Below are 18,732 nucleotides of genomic sequence, written 5' to 3'. Positions count from 1 at the left end.
ACTATTTTAAAGTTTAGTTTTTATGTACCAGGTCACAAACATGATTCATATAGCTCTCAGCTATTTAGTCTTTTTTCCTTTTTAATATATCCTGGGCTAAATTTTGGGTCTATTATTTGTAACATTATGAAGTATATTAGCATTTGTTATCCTGTATTCATTCCAGGCCCTTGTTAAACTTTGTAGTGCATTGTATGATTCAATATTGGCTAGCATACAGGGTGTCAGGATAATGACTACTGTCACACGCAAACAGGGATAGTGCAGCCCTAAACTGCCTAGCTCCACTAGTCCCTATCTACTTGCACGATCACCCTAGGCACTGTACCCACTACTGGACGACAGTCCCTATACTGCAATATGTGAACGGTGACACACAGACAAACACAATCAATCATGTTAATTATCCGTGTCTCTGCTGTCCAGAGCAGGGCTTCACACTCTTTCACGCAGCAGATTACACGCAAGACATCCGCTCGTGTGAAAGAGCCATTAGAGTCCTCAAATTTCCATCAGCATGGAATTCCTCCCCAGCATGGTGCCCCATCATTGTCATCCTGCTGCTACCCCAATACTTAGCTTGCTGTACTCCCCAAAATATGCTGTAAAAATAATAATGCCCCCTATAGTATCCCTAGTGACATAGGATGTATTATAATGCATACAGAAGGGATCAGACCCCAGAAGTTGAAGTCCCAGAGTAGGCCACAAATTTAAAATAAATAAATAGTTTTTTATAATAAAAAAAATAAAGTTTTAAGTGAGAAAAAGCCCATTTACAAAAAGTGTAATCAAAATGATCAAATAGTCATATGTACCCCAAAATAGTACCAATCAAACCGTCGTTTCATCCTGCAAAAAATGAGCCCCTACTTTAGACAATCGCCCAAAAAATAATAAAAACATGGCTTTCAGAATATGGAGACACAAAAACATGATTTTTATTTTTTATTTTTATCTAACACCGAAACAAAAAACATATTGCGTATCGCCACGTCCATAACAACCTGCTTTATAAAAATATTACATGATCCACCCAGTCACCTGAACGCTATAAAACATAAAAAAAACTGCTCACCTTACATTACAAAAAGTGTTATACTAAAAATCATATATTCCTCCTCTTCTGCACCCTGCCGTGTGCCCATACAGCAGTTTGCAATCACAGATGGGGTGCTTCTGTAAAGTACAGAATCAGGGTAATAAACATTGAGCATTGTTTGGCTGTTAACCCTTGCTGTGTTACAGGAAAAAAATGAATTAAAATGGCAAATCTGCCAATAAAGTGAAATTCTGAAATGTCACCTACATTTGACTTTAATTCCTGTAGAACACCTAAAGGATTAAAGTTAATAAAAATCAGTTTTTAATAACCTGAAGGGTGTTGTTTCTATAATGGGGTCATTTATCAGTAGTTTCTACTATGTAATACCAACCTTCATAAGTGAGTTTTGGATAAAAAAAAAGAATAATTAAGATTGGTTTCTAAAATTCTAAGCTTTTTAACATCCCAGCCTAACTGCTGATCAGGACGGAGGCTTAAGAAAGAGCTCTCTCCTCCCAGGCCCGTGCTTCACAGCTTTTGCACATGGTAAATAGGTCCAAGATGGGGAAAATTGGCAGAGATAGACCCAGAGATGCCCCTGAGATTCCCAGACTGAAAAAAAGTCAGGTGGACATCGACAGATTCCTGAAAAAGTGGCGCTATCGTCGGTCCGCTCATCCAAGATACTGAGCGCCCATTGCAGTGATGTCCACAGTGCTCCCATTAAAGTGATGTCCATGCTGCTCTCATAACAGTGACATCCACAGAGCTCCCATAACAGTGACATCTACAGTGCTCCATAAGTGACATCTAGAGTGCCCCATAACAGTGCCATCCACAGTGCGCCCATGTGCCACCCAGTGCCCCAGTGACATCCAGTGCCATCTACAGTGCTCCCATTGCCATCCACAGTGCCCCAGTGGCATACAGTGCCCCCATGTGCCATCCACAGTGCTCCCATTGCCCCCATGTGCCAGTTAGTGCCCCCAGTGATATCCACAGCATAGCAATCAGCCACTTTGCTGCTTACATTACACTTTGCAGGAGTCAGTAACAGTGACATCTACAGTGCCCCATAACAGTGACATCTACAATGCCCAGTGTGCCATCCACAGTGCACCCATGGGACACCGTGTGCCATCCAGTGCCCCCACTTTCCATCTGTCACTCCTGCACAGCGCTTACATTGCGCTTTGCAGGAGTCAGTACAGGCTTCACATAAAAGCCTGTACACTGCAGAGAGCGTCCAGCAATCCCGCACACTAGCATTTAGCATAGTGCGCTTGCGTGGTGAGTGAGGCCGGCCGGAGCATTCTTTTGCAGGAGGTGGTGATGTCATTCATGACAATCTGTCTCCTGCTCAAGAAAGGAAGAGAAGACAGGAAGAGAAGAAGACGGAGACTTACTGGAAGACCAGAAAGCCAGGCAGGAGTGGTCACGTGACCAGGAGGTGGATCTTGGAATTGGCTGCGCTGTGGAAGGTAAGTACCAAACCAACATTTCTTACTCCACAGGTTAGAATAATGCCCCAAATTTAGGGTTAGCCCGGAGAACCCCTTTAACAACATTTGAAAACTTAGTGGCTCTGTCACCAGGATCACCCCTATTGAACCAGGCGCATAGAGGTGTCGTACTGAAAAAGCCTGCCTCCTGGTGCTCAAAATTGCCTGCCAGCAAAGAAGTAAAAGTCAGATTTTTATCAACAACCATGGCGCCGACAGCGATGAGAATGGTATCATTCTAAACTCAAGTATCACCCCTACCCGGCTATGTGATCTGAGTGACAGAGCCTCTTTAATAAATATGTTCTAAACACATTGCCTTATATCTCTAAAACATCTAAACCACGAATGCCTTTAATTTCTAAATCATAGTTGTCATTGATCTCATAATGTTCAGAGGGTAACATATCCTCACAGATTGCATGTTTACTAATTAAAGGGATTCTGTCACCCCCTAGTGTTATTAACCGTTTGTATGACACACTCGCTCTGCTATATTTATTTCTAAATATACCTTTATGTCCAAATCCAATTTATGTATTCCTCCTAAAAAACTAAATGTATAAATATGCTATATATTTATATATATATAGTAATAAATATAATATGCTCCACCTCCTCAGCACAGCCATATGTACACGGTACTGACAGGATGATTGTGGCCCTGCCCTCCCCCATTAGAATAACACAATGATTTGGCCATGTGTTTACTTTATCAATCCAATATGTTTACAATATGATTACCTAGTAAAATATCACCATGCTTGCCCATAGGGTTAATTGATATTTTATGCTTACAGCCTACACTCACCTAAAGAATTATTAGGAACACCATACTAATACGGTGTTGGACCCCCTTTTTGCCATCAGAACTGCCTTAATTCTACGTGGCATTGATTCAACAAGGTGCTGATAGCATTCTTTAGAAATGTTGGCCCATATTGATAAGGATAGCATCTTGCAGTTGATGGAGATTTGAGGGATGGCACATCCAGGGCACGAAGCTCCCATTCCACCACATCCCAAAGATGCTCTATTGGGTTGAGATCTGGGGGCCATTTTAGTACAGTGAACTTATTGTCATGTTCAAGAAACAATTTTTCCAGTCTTCAACAGTCCAATTTTGGTGAGCTTGTGCAAATTGTAGCCTCTTTTTCCTGTTTGTAGTGGAGATGAGTGGTACCCGGTGGGGTCTTCTGCTGTTGTAGCCCATCCGCCTCAAGGTTGTGCGTGTTGTGGCTTCACAAATGCTTTGCTGCATACCTCGGTTGTAACGAGTGGTTATTTCAGTCAACATTGCTCTTCTATCAGCTTGAATCAGTCGGCCCATTCTCCTCTGACCTCTAGCATGAACAAGGCATTTTCGCCCACAGAACTGCCGCATACTGGATGTTTTTCCCTTTTCACACCATTCTTTGTAAACCCTAGAAATGGTTGTGCGTGTGAATCTCAGTAACTGAGCAGATTGTGAAATACTCAGACCGGCCCGTCTGGCACCAACAACCATGCCACTCTCAAAATTGCTTAAATCACCTCTCTTTCCCATTCTGACATTCAGTTTGGAGTTCAGGAGATTGTCTTGACCAGGACCACAACCCTACATGCATTGAAGCAACTGCCATGTGATTGGTTGACTAGATAATCGCATTAATGAGAAATAGAACAGGTGTTCCTAATAATTCTTTAGGCGAGTGTATATATCTCCTATACCTGTCCAGTAGTCAATAATTATATAATACATGAAATAGCAATGGGATAAATATTGGATGCACTTGCATTGTAACCATAATTTTAACACCTGATGTACAACCTCTATAAGGCTAGTGGTATGTTCAAGCATCGCTATGTACCATATAAGAAATGTGATCTCATATGCTTGGTTATAAAAGACACCAAATATAAAGCAGATCTGCCACTGTATGGGAACATGCATGCGCCGGGATGTTGCAGTGGTCCTGGAAAGGGGAGGTATGGGATTCCCTCACACAGCATACTTCATGCAGAACAACCTCCTAAGTGTGCATGTGTTGATTGCTCTTGTACCTGGGAGACCTCCCGTGGCGAGGAGTGCTCATGGGGCGTGCACAGGGAGTGATGCGATACACGTCAGCAATGACATAGGTACCGTAATATTGCTTGCTGGTGGGTGGAGAGGTCGGCTTACTACTGTGTTTATTTTCAGACGGCCTGGAGAAGGGAGCAAAAACATTATATAAGGGAAGGTTAGGCTTTTAGGCAGTGAACTGCAATATAATGGCAAAAGGTCAATTCTGCACCTAGATAGGAAAAGAATAATTAATGTAGGGGAGAGTACATTCAATTACTGCTAGGGATACTTTGGGGAGCTAATGCAAGGTTGTTCATTAGGGCTACCACGTGCAGAAGAGGTTTCTCTATGTAACTGGTCATACGGAACTATAGTAATCTAATGAGGCAACATACCATGCAGGCTTTACAATATAGCAGCCTCCCTAGTAAGATAACAGTTAAAACCAGGTTGAAACATTTAGTTACAGAATTTCCACCCTTAAGAAAGTGATCTAGGGTTATTTATACATCATATACTGTAACTGTTGGGAACTGTGGTGCTGTGTACACATTACGAACCAACGTTTGAGGAGCTGTAATTAGCAAGACGATGCCAGTACTGTTTCCAGCTATATGTGTTATAGCTCTTTCTAATAGATTGACCTGCACCTGCATAGCTAGTTTTGTCACCTGTTGCATACTTTTAATCTAATTGCTGCAGTGATATGATAGTTTTATCTATTATATGGGGTTATTTTATTTTACATCAATAAAGGTTACGTTTTATTTAATATTTTTTTGGGGGGTGCCTAATAAAGGGATTTAATGGCCTATGCCCTACTACTATTGCAAGTTCTTATGTTTGAATATTAGTCTTTTTACTTTTTCATTTGAAGTATATCTGAGTTTATTGACCAGAATTTGAACCTAACACATTTTTCTTATCTTCAGTATTTAGAGGATGAGTATTGCAAAGCAGATAGAGAAGATGACCCAATGCCTCCAGTGCAGCCATATCATTATGGATCACACTACTCAAACAGTGGTACCGTGCTTCACTTTTTAGTCAGATTACCTCCTTTCACCAAAATGTTCCTAGCATATCAAGGTAAGTTTATCAACCCATTGTACAGGTAGTCATATGTGAGTTTTGCTGTTTCTTCCCTTCTCATGCTATTTGAAAAGGAACACATCCCCTGGAAAAAAATATGAATTCACTGCAGAAGCTTTTCACACAGCCTGTTTTTATTGTAGTAAATTCACTAATCACAAATAGGACACAAAGCATTATTTGGCAGTGGAATATTGCTTCATGATACATACCTCAAAAAAATGAAAATAAATTACTTTAAAATGCCCCTGTAATTTAAAAAAATGACATATTTAATATTTTGATCAGTGGGGGTCATAGGGCCAACCTTCTCAAAAAGGGGGTGTAGCGATGGCGGGCCAGTGGCGTCACCACATTTATCATCTTCTGCACCAGTTTTCTGGCATAGAAGAACATTAAAATCTATGCCACTCATCATCTTTATTGCTATATGTTTTAGTCAGGTCTATGCATGCACATTGTATGTGTAGCAGCTCTATTGTCTTCTATTGTGTTTCAGCCCAGCATGATTTAGGTGTCTGTACCATATGACTGTCCTGATAATATTACAGTAGAGGAGTCTATTTTCCCTGCCTCTTCTGTACCCTGTTGTTATATGGTTATTAGGGGTAATTTGGTTTCTGCCATACCAGTATTATTTGTAATTAATAAAAGCCCTGATGAACGCCATAGAAGAGACATCTTGGTGGCAAATGCTTTTTGAAATATAATAAGTTTAGTATCAGAAATGTATATATGGAGTGGAGAGCAGTTAGGAATATCCCTTGTGTTCCTATTTTGTCTGACAACCTTGCAATTAGGGCTCACAGAATAACCACTGTTTAAAACAGAACCTTTAATTCTTGAATGATAAAACCAAGTCACCCACAAAATACAATAATGAGAAAATTATTCAAAAAAATGTTCAAAAGAAAAAGTATAGCAGAAGAATTCCGGTGAAATGTCATTGTAGGAAGGTATAGTGGACATACCATAAGCATAGGGTAAAGGGCACTGTCCCTATTCATGTTCCTATTTCTGCCACTCTACCTACAAACGGACTAGCCGCCCGATAGGGGCGATTCCGTGTCTTGTGCCTCCTAGTGGCCCTTGGAAGCCCTGGCATGGGGAATTATTCCAACAATGTGGAATGCTGGTCCTCTACGTAGACCTGGACTAATCTAAGTTACCGAAAATAAAAAAAGAATACAGGTACCCCTGGCGGGGTGACGAGAACCACCCAATAGTGTACAATAGAGAAAATGGTGATAAAGTAAAAGCAAATTGAAGAAATAACCCCAAAAAATGTCCTTAACCGTTCCTACACGCCTAGTTTAGTTCAGGCTCCCTCAGGGGACATTTACACACCAAATTTACCTGTCACCTTAAAACTTATCGCTTAAACTAAAAAGAGAGAGAAAAATTGTGTCCGATAGCAGGGGCACCGTGACCGTTATTGAGATGATAACGGACAGCTAGATAGCTGATAGAGCACAAAATAAATCTTTGATTTAGCTATCTACTGATGACAAGAAATACATATATGCCCAATATCCAATACTACACCACAGATTACCTCAATTTCTAAATGATATTCCACCTATAGATGCACTATATCAGCAGATAAGACAGACATAATACTGTTGGACCTATTAGTGCAATCTAAATGATGCTGGTATAGAGTAGATAATGATGGATAACTTTTAAGCCCAATTTGCCAGCGTATTATGATTATAAGACATCTGGGGCAAAATGCCTCCTAGTCAACCACTTGATACTTGCGTGCCCATGATTTGAGGGGGGGAAGGCTGGTGTCGGATGTTTGTGAGTCCCACCGAAAGTAGAAGAAATGATCTAGATGCCCGCAGATGAAGAGCAGCCAGAAGCTCCCTCCGCTCTCGCTTTTTAAATCCTACTCCCAGGTTGCACCTGATGTCGCCTGATTATGACGTGACTCAGCGCCCGGTCATGTAATATTAAAGCGGGGCTCGACTAGGCGATAAGGTGACATGGGGGCTTGATTATCTGAGTAGACTATATTTAAAACGCTCTAGATAGATTTGGTAATAAACCTCCAACACCATTTGTGGTTATAATTGACGTCACTTATTATTGGTTAATTGATCAATACAAAGTTAGATGGTATATAACTGCAACAAGGGAAAAGGAGGAGAAAATATATTTGATAACTTTCTCAGGTATAGAAGATATTTAAAGGGCAACATGAGCAATATTCATAGATCTGTAAATAGAATGGCCATGTCATCTTTTTGGGGATGATATAGTGAGTTACATTGAGGACACGTAGGCAAGACCCTCACAGCATTGCATTATGATAATCAAAATAAACCGATAAATTAATCCCCACTAAATAAAATCAGGTTGGCCTACAAACTGTGTACAAGACTGCCCCCTGCTGCCTGGCAGCACCCGATCTCTTACAGGGGGATATGATAGTACAATTAACCCCATCAGGTGCGGCACCTGAAGGGGTTAATTGTACTATCATATCCCCCTGTAAGAGATCAGGGCTGCCAGGCAGCAGGGGGCAGACCCCCCCCCCTCCCCAGTTTGAATATCATTGTGCGGCCCCCCCCTCCCCTGTTGTTAACTCGTTGGTGGCCAGTGTGCGCACCCCCCTCCCTCCCTCCCTCTATTGTTTTAATACATTGGGGCCAGTGTGCGCGCGCCCCCCCAACCCCCCCTCCCTCCCTCTATTGTTTTAATACATTGGGGCCAGTGTGCGCACCCCCTCAACCCCCCCCCCTCCCTCCCTCTATTGTAATAATAGCATTGGGGCCAGTGTGCGCACCCCCCCCGATCATCGGTGGCAGCGGAGTAGAAGATTTTCATACTTACCTGGCTGCTGGCTGCTGCGATGTCTGCGTCCGGCCGGGAGCTCCTCCTACTGGTAAGTGACAGCATTGCGCCGCACAGACCTGTCACTTACCAGTAGGAGGAGCTCCCGGCCGGACACAGAGATCGCAGCAGCCAGCAGCCAGGTAAGTATGAATCTTCTACTCCGCTGCCACCGATGATCGGGGGGGGGGGGGGGGCACACTGGCCCCAATGCTATTATTACAATAGAGGGAGGGAGGGGGGGGGGGTTGGGGGGGCGCGCACACTGGCCCCAATGCTATTATTACAATAGAGGGAGGGAGGGGGGGGGGGTTGGGGGGGCGCGCACACTGGCCCCAATGCTATTATTACAATAGAGGGAGGGAGGGAGGGGGGTGCGCACACTGGCCACCAACGAGTTAACAACAGGGGAGGGGGGGCCCACTGGCCACCAATGAGTTAAAAACAGGGGGGGGGTCTGCCCCCTGCTGCCTGGCAGCACCTGCCAGGCAGCAGGGGACAGTCATGTACACAGTTTTTTTGTATATTCTAACCTGAAGCGTCTCCATCACCATGGGAACGCCTCTGTGTTAGAATATACTGTCGGAAATGAGTTTCACGATGTAGCTCATATCCGACAGTATATTCTAACATAGAGGCGTTCCCATGGTGATGGGGACGCTACAAGTTAAAATATACCATCGGATTGGAGAAAACTCCAATCCGATGGTATAACAGAACTCCAGACTTTACATTGAAAGTCAATGGGGACGGATCCGTTTGAAATGGCACCATATTGTGTCAACATCAAACGGATCCGTCCCCATTGACTTGCATTGTAATTCAGGACGGATCCGTTTGGCTCCGCACGGCCAGGCGGACACCAAAATGACTTTTTTTTCATGTCCGTGGATCCTCCAAAAATCAAGGAAGACCCACGGACGGAAAAACGGTCACGGATCACGGACCAACGGAACCCCGTTTTGCGGACCGTGAAAAAAAAAAACGTCCGTGTGCATGAGGCCTTATTGTGAGGGATTGAAGTGTAGAGTGCCTCTACATCGATGGAGGCAAACCAACTATCCGGTTCTATGGTAATCCTTTAACCACTTCAACCCCCCTAGCTGAAACCCCCTTAATGACCAGGCCACTTTTTACACTTCTGCACTACACTACTTTCACCGTTTATTGCTCGGTCATGCAACTTACCACCCAAATAAATTTTACCTCCTTTTCTTCTCACTAATAGAGCTTTCATTTGGTGGTATTTCATTGCTGCTGACATTTTTACTTTTTTTGTTATTAATCGAAATTTTACTTTTTTTTGCAAAAAAATGACATTTTTCACTTTCAGTTGTAAAATTTTGCAAATAAAAATACATCCACATATAAATTTTTCGCTAAATTTATTGTTCTACATGTCTTTGATCTGTAAAAAATGACCAGTGAAATCCGAAAGGTGCTCTTTGGAATGTGTGCCCCTTTGCCCACCTAGGCTGCAATAAAGTGTCACACATCTGGTATCGCCGTACTCAGGAGAAGTTAGGGGAATGTGTTTTGGGGTGTCATTTTACATATACCCATGCTGGGTGAGAGAAATATCTTTTCCCATTTTTTTTATACAAAGTTGGCATTTGACCAAGATATTTATCTCACCCAGCATGGGTATATGTAAAATGACACCCCAAAACACATTCCCCAACTTCTCCTGAGTACGGCGATACCACATGTGTGACACTTTTTTGCAGCCTAGATGTGCAAAGGTGCCCAAATTCCTTTTAAGAGGGCATTTTTAGACATTTGGATCCCAGACTTCTACTCGCGCTTTAGGGCCCCTAAAAAGCCAGGGCAGTATAAATACCCCACATGTGACCCCACTTTGGAAAGAAGACACCCCAAGGTATTCAATGAGGGGCCTGGCGAGTTCATAGAAAATTTATATTTTTTGGCATAAGTTAGCGGAAATTGATTATTATTATTTTTTTTCTCACAAAGTCTCAATTTTCCGCTAACTTGGGACAAAAATTTCAATCTTTCATGGACTCAATATGCCCCTCAGCGAATACCTTGGGGTGTCTTCTTTCCAAAATGAGGTCATTTGTGGGGTGTTTGTACTGCCCTGGCATTTGAGGGTCTCTGCAATCATTACATGTATGGCCAGCATTAGGCGTTTCAGCTATTCTCCTTATATTGAGCATACAGGTAATGAGATTTTTTTTTTTCCGTTCAGCCTCTGGGCTGAAAGAAAAAAATTAACGGCACAGATTTCTTTATTCGCATCGATCAATGTGGATGAAAAAATCTTTGCCCAAATAAAAAAGGAGCGGAAAGGCGTCTGCCAGGACATAGGAGCTCCGCCCAACATCCATACCCACTTAGCTCATATGCCCTGGCAAACCAGATTTCTCCATTCACATCAATCGATGTGGATGAATAAATCATTGCCGGGATTTTTACATATTTTTTTTTATATGTACAAAGTGTTTGCCAAAGCATAGGAACACCGCCTCCTCCTCAGCTCATATGCCTCGGCAAACGTATCTTTTACTGCAGAGGAGACATCTCGTCTTGCAGCGCCGCATACACCGACTTGTGTTTAATCTGACAGCAGCGCAATGCTTCTGTCAGAATGCACATCAGTGCTGCAGCTAGTCGATTGGTTGGTCCACCTGGAAGGTAAAAAAAAAAAAAAAGAAAAAACCAGGCCGCAACGCAATAAATGTATTAACTTTATAATAACATTTGAACGGAACATATAAACTTTGTTTAACTTTTTGAACAGAACGTAACTTTTTTGCTTACTGGTGACTTATTTTTTTATTTTTTTCCTTTTATAGGACAAACCTCTCCTTCCCCATGGTACAATGTGCAAAGCGCAAATCGCCCAAAGATGTGGTGAAGTACATTATGCACTTTGTCCCAGGTGAAAGGAGAGGTTTGCAGCAGCTCTGTGTGAATGGGCCCTAATACCCCTGTGTGCCTGTCCTGTGAGATGTGATCCGTATGCTAAGTGTACCTGTGTACCTGTACCTGCTTGTTCAATTTGTATTGTCGTGTCTGCGTGAATGGAGGAGAGCATGTAAACGTTACGCTTGTCTCTCCATTTCACCGCGAGCAGTTTTTCATTACACAAGGTAGTCCTATCCCCCCTTGCAAGACGGGTGGTAACGAGCCGTTGGGGGACGCCCCGGCGACTAGGTCGCGCTGTGCCACAGCAGCCAATCTGTTCTAGGAACAAATGCCTGAAGAGGGGCACACTTGTGTAGAAATTGTCCACATAAAGATGGTACCCCTTGCCAAAAAAGGGTGACACCAAGTCCCAGACTGTCTTCCCACTGCTCCCCAGGTAATCAGGGCAACCGACCGGCTCCAGGGTCTGATTTTTACCCTCATAGATCCGAAATTTGTGGGTATAGCCTGTGGCCCTTTCACAGAGCTTATACAATTTGACCCCATACCGGGCGCACTTGCTTGGGATGTATTGTTTGAAGCCAAGGCGCCCGGTAAAATGTATAAATGACTCGTCTACGCAGATGTTTTGCTCAGGGGCCGAATTTTGTGGAGCCGGTCAAAAGTTGGGTGGCCTCTGGGACGGGAGATGGTGTTATCGCTAAAGTGCAGGAAACGCAGGATGGCCTCAAATCGTGCCCTGGACATGGCAGCAGAGAACATGGGCATGTGATGAATTGGGTTTGTGGACCAATATGACCGCAATTCATGCTTTTTGGTTAGACCTATGTTGAGGAGAAGGCCCAGAATTTTTTTTTAATTCGGAAACTTGGACAGGTTTCCACCGGAAAGGTTGGGCATAATAGCTTCCCGGGTTGGCGGCTATAAATTGAGTGGCATACCGATTTGTTTCTGCCACGACTATGTCCAAGAGCTCCGCAGTCAAGAACAGCTCAAAAAATCCCAGGGCTGAATTGATCTGAGCTGTCTCAACCCGAACTCCAGACTGGGCGGTGAAAGGGGGAACTAATGGTGCGGCTGAAGTTGGGGACTGCCAATCAGGGTTTGTCAGCACCTCAGGGACTCTAGGGGGTCTACGGGCCTGTCTGTGCGGTGGCTGCGACGGGGAAACTATTGCACGTGCCACCGTACCAGCTTCATCTGCCCTTCTGGTGCTCGCCACTTCACCATGTTATACGGCAGTGCTGGTACTAGGTCCAGGGTGGGCTGCGCTGCTGGTGTATGCCTCACCACGTAATCCGACAGCGCCAGCCCCACTCTGCTGCCCTTGAAGCGGATCCTGCGCAACCTGTGGTCTAGCAACACGGGGCTGGGTACGCCTGGTGCTATCAGGGACCTCAACCTCCTCGTCCGAACTTTGGGTCAGACTGCCACTGCTTTCTACAGGTTCATATTCTGACCCGCTAGATTCGTCAGCTACTGGACTACTACATTTAGGGGGTATTCCCTGAAAAAAGCAAGCCTGTCTTACAAATGGGAGGCTAGCGAAGTACCGGAGGCCTCTGCGATTGATAAAAAAAATATCAAAACTGATTTTTTTATCGCCGCAGCGCTTGGAAAGTGATTGTGCATAGGTAAAAAAAATATATATTTTTTTTCACTGGGGCGGGCATGGGTGAGCGCACGTGTGGGCGACTGATCGGGCAAACACTGCGTTTTGGGTGGAGGGCGAGCTAAGGTGACACTAATACTATTATAGATCTGACTGTGATCAGTTTTGATCACTTACAGATACTATAAAAGTACAGATGCTGATTAGTGATACGCTAATCAGCGAATCAGTGACTGTGGTGCGGTGGGCTGGGCGCTAACCGATTGCTAACTACCTAACCAAGGGGCCTAAACTATTCTAAAACCTATCAGTCAATACCAGTGGAAAAAAAGTGACAGTTTACACTGATCACTTTTTTCCCTTTCACTAGGTGATTGACAGGGGCGATCAAGGGGTTAATTGGGGTGATGGAGGGTGATCTGGGGGCTAAGTGAAGTGTTTGGTGTACTCACTGTGAACTGTGCTCCTCTGCTGAGACCAACCGACAAAAAAAATCAGGAGAGGAGCACAGCAGCCATTTAACACCTTATATTTATAAATATAAAGTGTTAAATGGCCTGTGATTCTTTTTTTTTTTTAAATTCATCAGCCTGCCAGCGATGATCATTGGCTGGCAGGCTGATGATGTAACCCCCTCGAACTTTTGCCGGCCCGTGATGCGCGTGCTCGATCCATCTCGCGAGATGACGCGTATATGCGTGACTCTGCCTGAGACTGCCGCCTCCGGACCGCGATCCTGCGTTAGGCAGTCCGGAGGCGGTTAATTGAAAAATTTTAGAACCGAAAGTGAAAAATTACGTTTATTTGCAAAAATTTGGGTCAATTTCGATTAATATAAAAAAAAGTTAAAATGTCCAAATTCATTTGGGTGGTAAGTTGTATGACCGAGCAATAAACCGTGAAAGTAGTGTAGTGCAGAATTGTAAAAGTGGTATGATCATTAAGGGGGTTTAAGCTAGGGGAGCTGAGGTGGTTAACTAGTTATTTAAAATGTATTTATAAAATACAGCACAAGTATTTTTTTTTAATCTTTAAGTGACTCTTATGGTTTATATCCTTGCATTGCTTCCATTTCAGATCAAAGCTTTGATATCCCTGACAGAACCTTCCATTCTATGAATACAACGTGGCGATTGTCTTCTTATGAATCAATGACGGATGTAAAAGAGTTGATTCCAGAATTTTTCTACTTACCAGAATTTTTAGTAAACAGAGAAGGTATGTAATTACTGTTTATTACAGAAGGCATCTCTAATGCACTTAAATGGCTCTCCTTATCATGACAAACATTTCACACATGCCATATTAGAAAATGGACATAATTAAGAGGGGTCTGTTGCTTGGCATGACCTTCAGTGAGCCAGAGGAGAGAACCAAGCAGCCTTTGGTATTGTAGACTATGCAAGTCCATATTTTACATGGATAGCCAGTTATCCATCCTAATACAAGGGGGGATGTGTGACATATGTGCTAATAGTATTTAAGACCTGTTTTTATGCAATGCCCACTTTAAACAGCGTGATATAGTATTCTGACAGATTAAATGTAAGCATTATTTACATAAAACTAGAAAAGTCCATTAACGTCAGGATTGGCATAGGTCTTTTATGTTTTTTTTTTTTTTTATACATGTGTATTTAAATTATACAGGCTTTGATTTTGGAATACGTCAAAACGGAGAACGTGTAAATCATGTAAATCTTCCACCTTGGGCACGGAATGATCCTCGACTTTTCATCCTGATTCATCGACAAGCTCTTGAGTCAGACTATGTTTCTCAAACCATGTGTCACTGGATTGATTTGGTATTTGGCTATAAACAGAAAGGACGTGCTGCTGTTCAAGCCATCAATGTTTTCCATCCAGCTGTAAGTCTGATTATTAATAAAACTAATCTATTCTACATTATCAATATTGAGATGTTCAGTTTCTACCCAAAACCTTAAAATGGCATTATATTATCAATTCAGACATTGGAGTGTTTGCCAAATTTCATTATTATTATTATTATTATTATTATTATTATATTTAGTACTTATAGATATAGTAGAGTTTTTATTTTGTCGTTTTGCCAACAGTTGACTATCTTGTTGGTATCTCCAGTGTTGTTTTAAAGTTGTTTGATGTATTGGAGGTTAGAAGGCCATTCACATTAGATAAATGTCAGCCAAACTCTCGACCATCTAATGTGTATAGGAGCCTCCTTGCTGCCCCCCAATGGCAGATATTGGATTTCAAATGTAAATACTTTTGTTCTTGCAGAGAACAGCCGGTCCCAGAGGTGGCTGGAAGTGGCTTTCTCCAATTCACGACTCTTATTTGCTTAGCTGGACGTTTAGGGTAGTTACTTATATGTGGCACTAGACACAGTTTTCTTCCTTTTGTTTGCATGTCAAGAGTATCGACAGGCTTCACTGCCATATTAAATTAGTCTTTCACTTTCTCAGTCAGAGTAAAATAAAACTTAGTTGTCATTTACTGAGAAGCAATTACAACTCCATATAGAGGCACATCAGAAAAAATGTGCATCCACTTCTAGTTGGTGGCACCTTTACTTGTGTATTCAGTTTTTTGCTCACTGTGGTCCCCACCAGTTCTCAGAATTCCATGTTTTTGTAGCAGTTGGTAGAGGGGGGTGATTGTGGTCAACAGACCCAAATTGACTGGGCATTGATGGCACCTTCCAGAAATATGCCATCTATGTTTGTGCTGAGACAACCTACCGGTATTTAATAATGCATACACATGGAATTCATGTCATTATGATTTGTTTTTCCCTCTAGACCTATTTTGGAATGGATGTTTCAGCAGTTGAAGATCCCGTACAGAGGCGGGCTATAGAAACTATGATAAAAACATATGGGCAAACTCCACGCCAACTTTTCCACTCAGCCCATGTGAGTCGCTCGGGATCAAAGCTTTTAATGGAAGGAGAACTCCCTGCAGCTATGGGATTGCTAGTTCAATTTGCTTTTCGGGACAACAAAGAGAACACCAAAGAATCTACATATCCTGTATGTAAAAATCTATGTACAATAATTTAAGTTATTAATAATGCACAACATACATAGACATAATAAGGCTCTGTAGCAAGCTAGAATGCCAAAATTATTCCTAAAAACTGTTACTATAACTGTTTAGTTATTTAAATAGCATCTTAAAGAGGACCTGTCACCTCTCCTGTGCTACTTGCATCCACCATGCAATAACAGTTCTGGAGAATAGTTTCTTATGACTCTATGTTGTGCCTTTCTTCTCTTATTCCTGCTAAAAGTTTATGGATAAAAGTATAGATGGATGTTACCAGTTAAGGGTGTGTGTGTGTCCCCCCCCCCCCCCCAAGCAGGTAACACCCATCTGTACCTTTATCAATAAACATCTAACAAGAAGAAAAGAAGACTGGCAAAACATAAAGCCATAAGAAGAAATGTTCCATAACTGTCATTTCATGTGGAATGCAGTTATGTACTAAAACAGACCTCTGTAGAGATGACAGGTCACCTTTAAAGAGGTTGCAAGGCGGCATACATTGATAACCTATCCTCAGGATCAGTGATGGCCAGTTCGCATTGTTCGCCCGCGAACATATGCGGCTGCCATCTTTTTTCACAAGTCCAGCGAGGCACAGGTATGCCCTTACCTGTGCCTGTTCGCGAGCCATTCTGAAAACAAGTGTGGTCAGCGGGAGAAGGCAGTTCCGAGAACAGCCACCGGGGGCCTTCATCGGGCTGTTCTCAGGAACTGCCTGCTCCTGGTGACCGCATTTGTTTTCAGACCGACTTGGGGCACAGGCACAGGTAAGGGTTTACCTGTGCCTCGCCGGACTTGTGAAAAAAGATGGCAGCCCGCATATTTTCGCGGGCGAACAATGCGAACTGGCCATTAGTGTTGAGCGAACTTGTGTTTTAAGTTCGGTGTCTAAAGTTCGGGTTATCGAAGTATCCCGTTATGGATTCCGCTACCACGGACCATAACGGAATTTAGAATCCATAACGGGATACTTCGATAACCTGAACTCGAACTTTAGACGCCGAACTTAAAACACAAGTTCGCTCAACACTACTGGCCATCAGTGCTCAGGATAGGTCATGAATATATGGTAGGTGGGGACTAGAGATGAGGAAATTTCTTTAAAATTCGATTTGGTCGTTTTGTCGAATTTTCCCCCAAAAATCTATTTGATCCGAATTTGTGACGAATCGCGTTAATAAACAGCTATTTCCTGGCTGTAGAGAGCCTGTATAATTATGTAGAACACTGTGTCTTGTAGAAACATCCATAGGGAGTCTGCTGTGGTAGTGAAACAGTACTGTCAGTCAGTATGACACGCAGATGACAGGTGTCACTCTTAGGCCTCTTTCACACGGGCCTGACGGATTAGGTCCGGATGCGTTCAGGGTGCGTTCAGTGAAACTCGCACTATTTTGCAAGCAAGTTCAGTCAGTTTTGTCTGCGATTGCGTTCAGTTGTTCAGATTTTTCTGCGCGGGTGCAATGCGTTTTGATGCGTTTTTCACACGCGTGATAAAAAACGGAAGGTTTACAAACAATATCTCTTAGCAACCATCAGTGAAAAACTCATCGCACCTGCACTTGCTTGCGGATGCAATGCGTTTTTCACGCAGCCTCATTCACTTCTATGAATATAGAACATGCTGGGATTTTCACGCAACGCAGAACTGATGCATGAAAAACAACGCTCAGTGTACACAGACCCATTGAAATGAATAGGTCAGGATTCAGTGCGGGTGCTATGCGTTCACGGGCCTTAGAATCAGTTACGGGGCCAAATCTGACCAAATAATTCAAGTGTGACCTCAACCTTACAGGTCGATATTAGAGTCAGGTATGAAGAGCTATGCAGTGGCCCAAGATTGTACTATAGAGTGAAAGAGAGCACTCCTTTTACACCAAGCATGTCAAACTCAAAGGCTAACATGGGCCAAAAAAACAAAATTTAAGTTTATATGACGGATCCGCTCTGAACGCAAGTGTGAAAGTAGCCTTAGGGGCGAGAACCTGGGATCTTTCATCCCTTGTCCTATTCAGCTCTATCAGGGTGAATAGGACTTCACACTGTCCCTGCTGCTCTGTGCCTTGTGCACACAACATCAGGGATGTTACCATGGCAACCAGGGCTTCTGTAGCGTCCTGGCTGCCATGGTAACTGATCGGAGCCCCAGGCTTACACAGCTTGGGCTCCGATCAGAAGCTGCCACTGCACCACCAATGAGGGGGAGGGGAGAGGTCCCTGTGGCCACTGCCACCAATGATTTTAATACTGGGGGGGTTGAGAGGGGCTGGCGCACTGTGCCACCAATGATTTTAATGGGATGGGGGGTTGAGGGGGGGGGGGGCACACTGCACCACCAATGATAAATTACCCCTTTATACAGGAGGCTGGTACTGGCAGATCAGCAGTTAACCCCTCAGGTGTGGCACCTAAGGGGTTGCCTGCCTCTGATCGCAGCTCCCTGTCAGCGGCAGGGTGCCGGCAATGCGATTCTGCTGCCGGCACCCGCCTCCTGTATTGTGTTAAAGACTGACTTTCACTATCAGGCCACACAGAGCGGCGTCCAGCGATGTCTCAGCACTCACCATTAGTCCTGGGCGCCGCTCCGTTCGCCTGCAGTGTGTAGGTTACTTTCATACAGACTGATCCGAAGATCCGTCTGCATAAAAGCTTTTTCAGAGCTAAGTTCGTGAAA

The 18,732-nt window shown here is 43.4% G+C and overlaps 1 protein-coding gene across 1 annotated transcript in view; it reads left to right on the top strand.

The window, feature by feature from the left end:
* LYST (lysosomal trafficking regulator) overlaps positions 1–18,732 on the top strand; it is a 556,878-nt gene that overhangs the window by 480,372 nt on the left and 57,774 nt on the right. Inside the window, 4 exon segments of the mRNA XM_044290763.1 lie at positions 5,527–5,683; positions 14,103–14,243; positions 14,676–14,893; positions 15,809–16,039. Of these exon segments, the coding sequence (XP_044146698.1) occupies positions 5,527–5,683; positions 14,103–14,243; positions 14,676–14,893; positions 15,809–16,039 (747 nt within the window).

This window comes from Bufo gargarizans, chromosome 4 (assembly GCF_014858855.1).
Source record: "Bufo gargarizans isolate SCDJY-AF-19 chromosome 4, ASM1485885v1, whole genome shotgun sequence".
NCBI lineage: Eukaryota > Metazoa > Chordata > Amphibia > Anura > Bufonidae > Bufo > Bufo gargarizans.
The sequence above is the reverse complement of the archived record's forward strand: the minus strand, read 5'-3'. Positions and strand labels throughout refer to the sequence as shown.